This window comes from Zingiber officinale, chromosome 10B (assembly GCF_018446385.1).
Source record: "Zingiber officinale cultivar Zhangliang chromosome 10B, Zo_v1.1, whole genome shotgun sequence".
NCBI classification, from domain to species: Eukaryota; Viridiplantae; Streptophyta; class Magnoliopsida; order Zingiberales; family Zingiberaceae; genus Zingiber; species Zingiber officinale.
Window position 1 is genome coordinate 22,044,372 of NC_056005.1, and position 13,593 is coordinate 22,057,964.

Below are 13,593 nucleotides of genomic sequence, written 5' to 3' on the forward strand. Positions count from 1 at the left end.
GGCAAAACAATTAAGGAGGCATGGCATCCCCGGTGATGCGACACAAAAGTTGATGTGTGAGGCAGGAAGCAGAGCGCGCAGAGGTGTGGTAAGACACAGAGATAGGCTGAGGTCATAGAGATATGCTGAGGTGACGGAGATATTCTGAGATCTTAGAGATGTGCTGAGGTCTAGTCAGTCAGACTGTCGTCCTCCTTCGACTAGACTTGTGAGGGAGGCTTGTGATATGGTTGGCAATGGAGGGGCCAAAGAGGAAAGGGTGAGAAGGGTCAAGGCCATATAGCGGCCAAAAGTCAAGAGCACGTGGCGGTCAATAGTCAAGGTGACTTGGCAGTCAATAGTTAAGGTGACTTGGCAGTCAATAGTTAAGGTGACTAGGCAGTCAATAGTCAAGCTGACTAGGCAGTCAGAGGCAAGCATATGGGGTAGTCAGAGGTCAGGCAGACTTGTCGATCAAGGGGGCAAAGTAGTTGAAAGACAAAGGGAGACGATAGGCGGAACACCGAGCACAGGTCGGGATCAGCAGAGCTGGGTAGAGGCAGCTCGATCAACAGGCCTGCGATTCGAAGGCCCGGAAGTGCAAGTCACAAATCACAGATCGGAATCGGCAGAGCTGGGTAGAGGCAGCTCGATCTACAGGCTTACGGTTGAGGGCCAGGAAATACTCACGGGTCGGGATTGGCAAAGCTGGTAGAGGCAGCTCAATCTACAGGCCTGCGATTCGAAGGCCCAGAAGTGCAAGTCACAAATCGGAATCGGTAGAGCTGGGTAGAGGCAGCTCGATCTACAGGCTTACGGTCGAGGGCCAGCAAATACTCACGGGTCGGGATTGGCAGAGCTGGGTAGAGGCAGCTCGATCTACAGGCCTGCGATTCGAAGGCCCAGAAGTGCAAGTCACAAATCACAGGTCGGAAGCGGCAGAGCTGTGTAAAGACAGCCCGATCTATAGGCTTATGGTCGAGCGCCAGGAAATACAGGGTACAGAGTACAGATCGTGATCGACAGGGCTGTTCAGGGTTAGCCCGACTGACAAGTAACGCTTTGAGGCGGGATCTGGTCGAGGGGTGTGAGGTAGATGCAGACCGCGATAAATAGGATGAGCTAAGCTGTGCAGGAGTCGGAGGATCACAATTGTCCGTCAAGGGTAATCATTACATACCAGTGAGATGTGTGAAGGCGGAAGTTCCTAAACGAAAAGATGCCCTCATAACCAATAGTAGCCTGACAGATGTCCTTCGCTACAAGACAAAACCCATGTGTAAAGACGGAGGTTCCTAAACAAGAAGATGCCTTCACGACCAATAGCAGCACGATAGGTGTCCGGGATACACGACAAAGCCCAGCGTCTAACGTTTTCTGACAGGGTTGCAGGTTCTAGAAGCAAGGCGAGTGCATAAAAAGGAGGGGATTCCTCGTATGCGGGTACACGCTCTCTCGTCACTTTTTCCATAACTTTTCATTTTCAGTCATTTTTTCGGCTCTCTACTTTTTCTGGGGAAAAAGGACCTGACTTGAGCGTCTGAGGGCCTGATCCGGGGACTTTTTCCCTGGGTTCTGGTCTCTAACGTGGAGGGGGAGATCGTCTGAGTGTGTGCAGGATCTTGCAGCATCGTCAGCCGCCCGTGGAAGCCGAATCACCCACGACTTTCCGTCAACAACCAGGCCGTCGCGACCAGCCTTCGTCCGACTCAACTTTCGGACAGGATCAACAAGGTACATTGCATGCTTGATACTTTATGCATTACGCTTAACTACATAATATTACTGTTCATCTTCTTTATTTTTCGCTAGGCCACCGTACTGATTTGAGCGTCAGAGGGCCTGCGACAGGGGCCCCCTCTCTAATTTTCGCCCTACGTTCTATTTGCTTTTTCGAATATGAACAGAGAGGAACCGGAAGGAATGCCAGGCATCATCGTTTCTCCCTAACAAAGTCATATCTCGGTAAACAACAATGCTCACGTGCCCAACACGTCCTCTCCACACCTTTAGACCGAATCATTATCAATTTGACTAAATATGTAAAAACTGAAACAGGATACTTAATCAATAACCAAGCAACCAAAGTGCCACCAATGACTCATAGAATGTCAAAACAGAGTACTTTGCTGTTTTGTTCATGTTGCTGAATGAATTCAGTCTCATTTCTTTTTCCTCGTTTAGAAAACAACACACCAAGTCACCAAAAATCCAAAAACAATCTGGTTTATGAGACATGTCTAATTTACCAATCTATCTATGGTATAATTGTTTTGATCCTCCCAAATCTTAGCCATTGCTCTGCATCATCCGTTCCTTCCACATGAGCTTGTCTTTCCCTCTCTCTGTTTCAGAACGAGAGAATAGCAGATTGCTGGGCTTGCAGCAAAGCCTACAAGGAGGCCATTCCGGCAAGGCCGTGGTGCAACAAGTTGTGGGCAATGCTATCTCTAGCCTGTACGGCGCTCATCGTTCGGATGCTATTCTCTGGCACCACTTCGTCGTCCACCAGTTCAAATTCCATATCGGCGTCCATCGTCTTCTTTCTCATCTCGCATATGTTGTGGAGGACGCAGCAAGCGCCCAGGAACATCGGCAAGTCTGACAGCTTCACTTCGGTTCTCTTCTGCAGGCATCCCCACCTGCCCTTGAACCTGGCAAAGGCCTGCTTCGCCACCCTGTGCACGTCCCCGATCTTCTCATTGAAGGCGTGCTGCGCCCATGTGAGGTTCGGTTGGGAGTAAGGAACGAGCACCCAGTCCAGCAGAGGATAGCTGACACCGCCGACAATCCACTGGCGGCTCAATTGGCCGCCGTTAGCGCGCTGGTAGAGGGCCGATTTCTCGAGCACCTGGTCGTCGGCCATGGAGCCGGGCCACCCGATGCAGATGTCAGTGAAGGCGCCGTCGGGGTCGACAACGCCTTGGACAGTGATAGTGTATGACGTCTTCTGGTTGCGCTCCGTGTGGCGGCGGTTGAAGTAGGCCGCGACTCTGTCCTTGGGGGCGACGATGGGAATGTGAGTCGTGTACATCGCGCCGACCACATTGGGAATCCCTGAGAGAGCCTCGAACCGCGCCGCCATGGCGGCGGCGGCTTCCGGAGCGGGCCAGAGGAGCGTCCGCGGCATTAGCACGTTACGTATGGCGGTGCAGACCTCCAAGACGAGCTTGTGGCAAGTGGAGATGCCGAGCCCGAATCGACGGGAGACGAGCCGTAGGGGCTCGCCGGTAGCGAGGCGCCACACGCACACAGCGACGCGCTGCCGGACGGGGATGGCGGCGCGGAGAGCCGTATCCTCTTTCGCGATGGCCGACCCGAGCTCGTCGCAGAGGAAGTCGAAGGTGGCGCGGGACATCCGGAAAGCTTGCCGGAACTCCTCCTCGGGTAGATCCGGGTGGTTGTACCGGTCCCACCAGTCCCGACTCCGGTCCTTCACCCAGAGGCGGCGTTGATGGGGCTTCGCCGGCGCGAGGGAATCCTCCTCCTCTGTGAATTCGGGAGGCGGTGGGGAAGAGGACACGGAAGGCTTGATCGCTACGAACCGTGTCGGGAGGGGATCATCCACCCTCGGACGTTTCTTGGAGTTATGCTCCATGTCAGCGGCGGGGGCCAATAATGAAGACTGAGGAACCGAGGCAGTGGCGGCGGCGGCGTCTTCGAAGAAGGAGTAGTAATAAGAGAAGTCTTCTTCGTAGTAGTCGACGACGGAGGCAGCGGCGGAGGCGAAGAGAGGAGGAGTAGTCTGGTAAGCCATCATGAATTGGGCGAGCGATCGAGATTTGGGGGCGCAATAGCGGCGATGCACGGGGAAGGTTATTTATATGTTTCGGCGTGAGAGCGAGAGACAAAAAAAAAGGAGGCGGCGCGTGCACACGGTAGGATCGCCTCCGTCTCGTTCGAGGAAGGAGGTTGCAGCGTAACATAACCGCGGCTCACGCGGGTGTGGACTGGACCAAGCGGGACCACTTCTTATTCCAACGTGGCTACATCTTGCCCGTCCGTTCGGAGTAAGGGGGCGGCTCAGGGTCAGCTGTGGGTAACGGAGTGGAAGAGGGACCGGTCATGAGTAAGTAGATCGACAGCGTCATTTATATTTCCAAGCACGCGATTCACATGCGTGGATGAGGTGTCGATTTGGTCCACAGCGCATGGTCTTGCTTGCAACTGTTGCGAAGATTCTGTATTTTTTCTGATTCAAGTTCAGATTCTCTTTGGCTATAGCTAGTCTAAAATTCTTATTATACACCTAAAATATATAATTGTTCTGTATAAATTCTCATTATTAGGTAAGAAATAATGATATCCATGAAAATATATTTAATTTTAAATTTATAAAGTAATAATCTTATATTTTTATAAACTATTTTGCAATATATTAAAACTATTTCCTTTATGTTATCGCTCCTACTGTAATACAGTCAACAAAACATTTTTCATACCCTCAAGCAATGGTACAATGATTGAATAATCAAAAAAAAAAATTAATGTTCGAGTTTTAACTGCGATGCGGTGATAAAGAAGAATCTATTTGTCACTAGTCAATTGACACGGTATCAGTTAAAATCAAGACGGTCAACGTCGGGCTTATAGTTATCTCAGTTTGCAAAGGAATGACCGAGCAGACATCACCCCGCCGGTCGGGGAACATTAGCCGGTCGGTAGGGAAATGAATTGCTCGGACCACCCGTCCAGCGCAAGGAATTATGTCATACAGGAAGAGACAAGAAAACAAAAAGGAACACGATGTCTATCATTAAATAAGAGGAAGTCAAGGTAAAGAAGAACACTACATTTATCATTAATGTACAGAAGTCAAGACAAATAAACCTTCCTCTGGCAATTAATATAATTAAATAAAGACAGATAAACGATCATAGAGAAAGGTATAAAAGGGGACGACAGGTATGAGGAAGGCAAGATTCTGTTCTTTTTTCTAATTACTTCATTCTCTTCCTGATTTTGACTTGAGCATCGGAGGGCCAACGTCAGGGACCCCTTCCCTGATTTTGGTTTTATTTGCAGGAGCGAAGTCTTCGTCCTGTTAGCGGTCACCCCATCCCTAGTTTTTCAGCTTCCTTCATTCAGACAGGATCAATTTGGCGCCGTATGTGGGAACATTACTTGTATCCGAATAAGAAGATGGAAGATGCTGGACGACTCACAACGGTGGCATTGACGCAAGAAGAACTCGATGCACTCATACAAGCTCGAGCGACGAAAATACTAGAGCAACAACAACAGGTGATGGTCGATCGGCCAATATATGAGTCAGCTGCCTCTGTAGCAGGTCGGCAGAGTGAAAGAGAAAGAGAATATTGAGTAGATCAATTTCCCACTCGAGAGCCAAATAGGAGACTAATCGACTCCTATGGGGACGCCCGTAATGCACCAATCCCCTTTAACCACGCACCATCATGGGCTCCCCCAATAGAAAGAGGTTGAGCGGATAGAGACCGAGGATCCTCAGACGAGGCGCTCGCTAGGGATGCCCGAAAAGGAAAAGGGCCGAGGGAAGATGACTCGCCTGAGCAGGTAAATCAACAATTTTCAGAGGAGATCCTAAATGACCCTCTGCCAAAACATTATACCCCGTTAATAATCGGAGAGTATAATGGAACAACCGATCCCGACGACCATCTGGCCAAGTTTGACAATGCGGCCACCCTTCACCAGTACACGGACGAGGTGAAGTGTCTGGTCTTCCTCACCACGCTATATGGATCGGCACAACGGTGGTTCTAGCGGTTGCCGAATAGCTCTATATATAGTTTTAAGGACTTCCGAGTGGCATTTCTATACCATTTTGCTAGTAGTCGCCAACACCAGAAGACTAGCGTGAACCTATTCTCGTTGAAGCAAGGGTTCTGAGAGACCTTGAGAGCCTATATCCAGCGCTTCAATCAGGTGGCGATAGACATTCCTGCAGTCTCCTCAGATGTATTAGTGAATGTCTTCACCCAAGGGCTCACAGAAGGAGAGTTCTCTCGATCACTCATTCGTCGGCCTCTGAAGGACTTTAGTCACCTCCAAAAGAAGGCCAACAAGTATATTAATGTGGAAGAAGCTCAGGCGGCAAGGAAGAAAGAGATGACCGCCGATCCCACAATGGCATCCGAGCGACATTAGTCGAGCAGTCACCAACCACCAAAAGGACCGCGGTTGGGAGCCCCTTCACACCAGAAGACTAAGCCACATGTCGTACAGCAGGTGGCGGTCATCAGTCCAGGAAGCAAGAGGTGGGCACCAATGTTTTACAGTTTCCACCAGTCAACCACGCACAACACTAGGGACTGCTACGACTTGGCAGCTAATAGGCCGATTCCACGCGTATATCGCCGCCGTTTGCTGCCTCCAGTTCGGCGTCATCGAAGCCGATCTGCAGAACGAAGGAAGGAAAGGACCGAGCCACGCCACCACCATAGGGACCGAATCCCTGCCCGAGCACCTTCTGAACGGACCAGACCGTCTGTGAGGGAAGAAGAGAACTGGAGTAATGTCGCTCGAGGGGAGATAGGAATGATCGTCGACGGACCAACCGACGGAGATTCTAACCGAGAAAGGAAGTTGCATGCTCGATGGCTTGAGATACACTCTGTTAGCTACAGCAAGGAAAAAGCTAAGGGAACCGAGATTAGTTTCGGATCTAGGGATTTGGAGGGAGTAGAGTGTTGGATCGAGATGTGCTAGAGGGGGGAGAGTGAATAGCGCTCGTGGCTTTCACTTATTGTAATCGAAAAACGTTCGAGAGTTAAGCAACAGAATAAGAAAACACAACACAGAAGGACCCAAGTATTTACTTGGTTCAGAGCCTAAGGCGACTCCTACTCCAAGGCCTACGCTCGTTGAGCGTTTACTTTGGGCAATAACTATATCGCGCAAAAGGTTACAAGATTATTACAATTTAACACTATTGAAAAATCTATACCGACAACAAGAATTGAAGATTCACAGCTTCAGGTCGTCGGGGACTTGTTGTAGCTTAGCCGGATCGTCTCGTTAGCAGTGTATAGTTGAAGGATGGCTCGTAATGTGTTGTGTACAAGTGCTAGTTGAAACCTCCATAAAAGAGCTGTTGAAGGCGCCTTAAAGCCCCTTGAGGGTGCCTCCATCACAACCGAGTCAGCCGCGCGGATAAACCCAGACCCCGTCGTCGCTCATCCACTTGAAGGCGCCTCCATGCTCTTTGAGGGCGCCTTTAAGGCTGTCTGAGGCACCTCAAGCATCCATAAGGGCGCCTCCAGCTTCGCAGTGCGGACACTCCAGCCTTTGCACCTGAGGCGCCACTAAGCTCCATGAGGGCGCCTCTAAGCTCCATGAGGGCGCCTCGAGTACTGTTCATCCGAGGTATATAAAGTGCTATTTTGTCCCTGCAAGATATGTTAGTCCACAAGACAACAATATATCCTGCAAAACAAAGTTAGCATATAATAAATATAGCAACAAAAATATTTTGACAGTCTCCGGACTGTCCGGTTCTGACTTCAGATTTTTTACCGGAAACCCTTGGTCGAACCAACGCCTACTGTTCCCTCCGCGGGGAGCGCGTCCTCACCTACTCCACTCAGGAGAGCATACCTAATGCCAGTCTGGTCCTCTAGACTGACTGGACTTTTTGCCTAGGGTTACCACCCCCTAGGACCTAGAGTTACCATCCCTAGGGTTTTTCTGCCACCTAGGGTTACCTCCCTCTAGGACATAAGGTTACCCCCCTCCTTAGGATTTCCTCCACCTAGGGTTACCACCCCCTAGGACCTAAGGTTGACGCCCCTTAGGGTTTTCCTCCACCTAAGGTTACCACCCCCTAGGACCTAAGGTTGTTGCTCCTTAGGTTTTTCCTCCACCTAGAGTTACCACCTCCTAAGACTTAAGGTTACCACCCCCTAGGGTTTTTCACCTGCCTAACCGCAGTTAGTACTTTCCTTCAAACTTATTCACACACATTAGATAACAAAGAATCTTAATTTTGAATCCCTTTGCCATTATCAAAACTTATGTTCGATCGTCGGATTCTTCCCACACCAACAATCTCTCCCTTTTTTATTATGGTAACAAAAATTCAAAGTTAAAAAAAATAATGCCATAAAAAGATAAGCATGATAATACAAGCATAAACATGATAATATAATGATAATACAATTATAAAATTAAGTGAAGAGCACCCCTTTAGTGAAAAACTTAAGTATAAAGACTCCCACTTAATAAAAGCTTCTCTTCTTAAAAAAAAGTTCAATTTTGAATTTCTTCTATTCCTTTGAATTTTCTTATACTCTCCCCCTTTGCCATATATCAAAATCATCAACAAAAAGAAGGTAAAGAAAAATTGAGAAAGTTATTATTGGCCTTAGCTAAGAATAACTTTGTTTAAGAAATGATTTAGCTTTTAAAGTTGCAAACACTTTGATAAAAATTTTTAAATCTTTCTTTTGACAACTTAGCTAACTTTTTGATTTCAAGATCCTTAGATTAAAGATTTAGCTAAGCTTTTTACAATTGTTTTCGAAAAAAGGAGAACACCTCTAAAAATTTTCAAATCTCAATTTTCAACGTATAGCTAAAAATTAGTTTTTAGAAAAAGTTTCAAGGAAGTAAAAACTTTTAAAAAAATTTGACTTGAAAAGTGACTTAGCTAACTTTGAAAAATATATGAAAATAGAGAGAAATACTTAATTAAATCCTTAGTTTTTAAAGAAGGGAGTTTGATAGGAAATAGAATAAACACTTAGCTTTAAATAGGAGTTTAAGCTATTTCAAAAATACTTTGAAAAACACTTAGCTTTTTAGAAGAATTTTCTTGTAAGATTTAGCCAAGTGAAATCATTATTTCAAAAACTAAGTTAGAAATTAATTTTAGCTAAGGGAAAGTTTTGACTTGAAAAGTAACTTAGCTAAAAAGTTTGCAGAAAATAGATGATAAAACTTTAAGAAAACTTTAGAGAAAAATGGATAACACTTTAAAGTTTTTTCGAACAAGACTTTGATAAAATGTTTTAAAATTTTTCAAAAAGAAACTTTTTAGGGTATCAAAAAATTAAATTTAGCTAAAAATTAAATTAAAAAAAAAACTTGATAATCTTTAGCTAAGGCCACCCTTAAAAACATTCAAAAGTCCTATAGTCCAAGCATGAGTAACAAAAATACTTAACCTCCTTATCCAAATGTCTAACCATTAGCTACTAGCTATTTACCTAGAGCGTAACAATTTTCACGTGGTTAGTCAAGTTAAGTTATTGATCCAGTTAGATTTGACTAAGACAGGATAACTTAACTTGATTAATGTAAGTTAGGTGTTTATAGCCCAGACTTATGTCGATGCACAAACATAAGCATTCTTAAGTCCAAGCAGTGCCCTATGCATCTCACACCATTCTAAGTATTTTCAAACACAAGCAAGTTAATCGTAGGGTACTTGTGAGATGCTCTGGCTGAAACTAGGGGTACATGATTTCTAAGGGGTAATTTCCTAGGCTAAACTAGACTTTTGAAAAACTAACAAAAGTTGGAATTTTGAAAAATGTTTTTCCTAGGATTTAAAACCAATTTTAAAACCAAGTTTGGTTTATGCAGAAATAAGTTCTATTCTACTAAGTACATTCATATTTGTCTTCTAAGTGCACTGAACTCAAGTTCAGGTAAGAGTTTTGTGAATATGTCAGCCAAGTTTGATTTTGACTCAACATAGTTAAGTACAATATCACCCTTGGCTACGTGATCCCTTACAAAATGGTGTTTTACTTCTATATGTTTAGTTCTTGAGTGGTGAATTAGATTCTTGGTTAGATTAATTGAAATTATGTTGTCAATTGAAATTTTAGTATTTTGATATTCTAGTTGATAGTCTTTTAAGGTATGCATCATCCATAATAATTGAGATGCACATTTTCCTAGGACTATGTATTCAGCTTCAGTGGTATATAAAGCAACACAGTGTTGCTTTCTGCTTGTCCAACTTACTAGGCACTGACCTAGAAACTGACAGCTGCCACTTGTGTTTTTCCTTTCTAACTTGCACCCGGCATAGTCTGAGTTAGAATAGCCAGTTAGATCAAGGGTGCAAGACCTAGGGTACCAGAATCCTACGTTTAGGGTTCCCTTAATATACCTAAGTATTCTTTTGACGTATGTTAAATGTGACTCTTTTGCACAAGATTGGTATCTTGCACACATACCTACTACAAAAAGAATGTTCGATCGACTTGCAGTTATGTACAGTAGACTCTCTATCGCACTTCGATAGTATTTCAAGTCTACTGATTTTTCTTCTAAGTCCGAGTCAATTTTAACGTTGGTGGCCATTGGTGTATTAATATTTTTTGAATTTTTCATTCTAAATTTTCTAATTAACTCCTTAGCATATTTAGTTTGAAAAATATAAATTCCATCTTTGGGTTATTTAATTTGTAAACCTAAGAAGAAGTTAAGTTCTCATGCCAGACTCATTTCAAATTCATTTTCCATTAATTTGGTAAATTCTTTTAAAAATTTAGAATTAGTTGAGCAAAAAATTATATCATCTATATAAATTTGGGCTATAAAAATATCTTTTTCTAAGGTTTTTACAAATAGGGTTGGATCTATTTGACCTTAGTTGAACCCTTTAAATATTAGATAATTAGACAAACGTTTATACCAAGCCCTAGGTGCTTGTTTTAGTCCATATAGGGCCTTTTTTAGTCTAAAAACATGGTTTGGATGTTCTAAGTCCTCAAATCCTGGGGGTTGACTTACATATACTTCTTCTTTGATAAATCCATTTAAGAAGGTGGATTTTACATCCATTTGATATAGCTTAAATCCTTTATGTGCTGTATAGGCTAGCAGCATCCTAATAAATTCAAGTCTGGCTACAATGGCATAGGTCTTATCATAGTCTAGCCCTTCTACTTGATTGAACCCTTTAGCTACTAATCTTGCCTTATTTCTAGTTATTTCACCCTAATCATTTAATTTATTCCTGAAAACCCATTTAGTATCAATTATTGTTTTGTTAATGGGTTTAGGTACTAATTCCCAGACCTAATTTTTTTCAAATTGAGCTAACTCCTCTTGCATTATTAATGTTCAGTTTAGGTCTGGTAGGGCTTCGTCTATAGTTTTGGGTTCAATTTTGGAAATAAGGGTTATTTGACTTAGGTTTCTATAAGATGACCTAGTTTTGACTCCTAGAGTTGGGTCATCCAAAATTTGGTCAGATGGGTGATTGGTACTTGTTCTAGTTGGTCTTGTAATTGGGTCAGTAACTGGTTCTGATAATTCACTAGGTTTAAGTTGAATTTCTTCATCATCTTCTATGTTTCTTGAGTTAACATTTTCTGTATTATTATTTTCATTTATAATATTGGGTAAGTTATTTTCTTCATCAAAAATTACATTTATAGTTTCTTCAACTTTTAGGGTGTTTTTGTTATAAACTCTATATGTCCTATTGGTTGTTGAGTACCCTAAAAATATTCCTAGGGTTGTTTTTGACGTAAATTTTCCTAAGTAGTCTTTGGTGTTTAGAATGGAAATTTTACATCCAAATACCTTTAAATAATTTAAATTAGGAATTTTATTATAGTATATTTCATAAGGTGTTTTATTTTGAAGTTTATTGATCAAAATTCTATTTTGTATATAACAGGTTGTATTAATTGTTTTAGCCCAGAATTGATTAGATAGTTTGTATTCATTCAACATGGTCCTAAGCTTCTTATAGGGTTCTATTTTTCCGTTCTACTAGGTCATTTTGTTGGGGGGTCCTAAGGCATGAGTATTCGTGTTTATAGCCATTAATTTCATAAAATTTAGTAAATTTGTGGTTTTCAAATTCTCCCCCATGGTCACTTCTAATTCTTTTTATCTGAGTGTCTTCTTCATTTTCTATTAATTTACAAAATATTTTAATAACTTCGAAGGTTTCATCTTTAGTTTTTATGAATTTTACCCAAGTAAATCTTGAGTAGTCATCGATTATTACTAAACAATATTGGTTTTTTGCTTAGTGACTTAGCTCCGTGTGAATCAAACAGGTCTAGGTGAAGGAGCTCAAGTATTGAAGTTGTTCTGTTTAGGTTGGTTAACTTATGGTTTGGCTTGGTTTGTTTACCTTGTTGACAAGCATCACAAGTTGTATTTTCAATAAATTTTAATTTGGGAATACCTCTAACTAAACCATTTTGATTCATTTTTGAAATGAGTCTAGTATGGGTGTGACCAAGTCTCCTGTGCCACAATTCAGTTTCCTCTTGTTGTGTCAGTAGACACTCTAGTGAGGAGGTAGGTAGGTCTGTATAAATGTTCTTTTTCCTAATTTCCTCAAGTGTGATTTCAGGATTATTAATATTATTAATTATGCATTGAGTTTTTGAAAATGTAACTAAATATCCTGAGTTACATAATTGGCTAATACTAAGTAAATTAAAACTAAATTGTTCAACCAATAATACTTTTCGAATGTAAAAATCAGAATTTAATTGGATATTACCTATTTCGATTACCTTAAGGGTCTCGTCGTTGCCGAACGCTACAGACCCTAGGTTCTTGAGTTTCAGTTTACTAAATTTCAATCTATCTCCAATCATATGCCTGGAACATCCACTATCTAGCATCCATTGATCCAAATCTTTATGTTCCTACATAAAGTATTTACTTTGGGTCAAATTAATGGATTCAGAAGATAGTTTGATTGAAATCAACTTAATGCTCCATCTCACCCAGTCTAAATGATCAAACATAGTATTCCTATAGGTGTTTGTGAGATGATTTATTAAATTTATTGGGATAAGTTAATTTGTCTGATTTAAGTTAATTTATTAAGTTAATTATTTAGTTGATTTATTTGATTAGGTTCATTTAATTATTAAGTTAACTATTAAGTTGTTAATTAAATTAAGTTAATTATTAAGTTGAATTGATAAAGTTAATTTAATTATTAAGTTAATTATTAAGTTGAATTAATTATGAAGTTGAATTGATAAAGTTAATTTAATTATATTAATTTAATTATTAAGTTGAATTGATAAAGTTAATTTAATTATTAAGTTGAATTGATAAAGTTAATTTAATTATATTAATTTTAATTAAAAATTGCCTAAGTTCAACCTAGATCTATTTCACTCGATTCTAAGTTATCAATCAGGGATTCTTAAGTAGTTTTGTGAGATGATTATCTTTAATTTAGATTATTTCTAAGGATTAATTTACATTTGAGTTAAACTTAGGTTTTTCAATTAGTCAATTAAATATACATTTCAAAGATTGGCTCCCAGGCAGTGGCGAGGTACTAGGCCTTCTAGGGTATGAGATCATCCACCACTTTTTAGACAGAGCCTTTCAAAGAAAATATATATTTAATTTTCTTTTTGAAACCCCTAGGTTTAACTAACAAGTGTAAATTACGCCTAGGTCCTTAATCTATCCTAATCTAAATATGCATATTACAAGGAAAAGAAAATAAACAATCATCAAGCAAATTTTATCTATTTATTAAGATAGTTTTTATATTGACTCCTCCTGGATCATAGCCTCGATATGGTCTATCAAGGTAATGGACTTGATCCTTGGGGACCCAATATTGACTAAGTCTAACTTGGCTGACCAAGTTGGACTTAGGTACCCATGCTTGGACTATAT

At 41.7% G+C, this 13,593-nt stretch overlaps 1 protein-coding gene across 1 annotated transcript; it reads right to left on the minus strand.

Moving 5' to 3' along the window:
• Positions 1-2,126: 2,126 nt before the first annotated feature.
• On the minus strand, positions 2,127-3,787 carry LOC122030050 (protein ALP1-like). Its single transcript, XM_042589202.1, has one exon. It carries the CDS (start codon positions 3,737-3,739, stop codon positions 2,372-2,374), a length of 1,368 nt encoding a protein of 455 aa, XP_042445136.1. The 5' UTR covers positions 3,740-3,787; the 3' UTR covers positions 2,127-2,371.
• Positions 3,788-13,593: the final 9,806 nt, after the last annotated feature.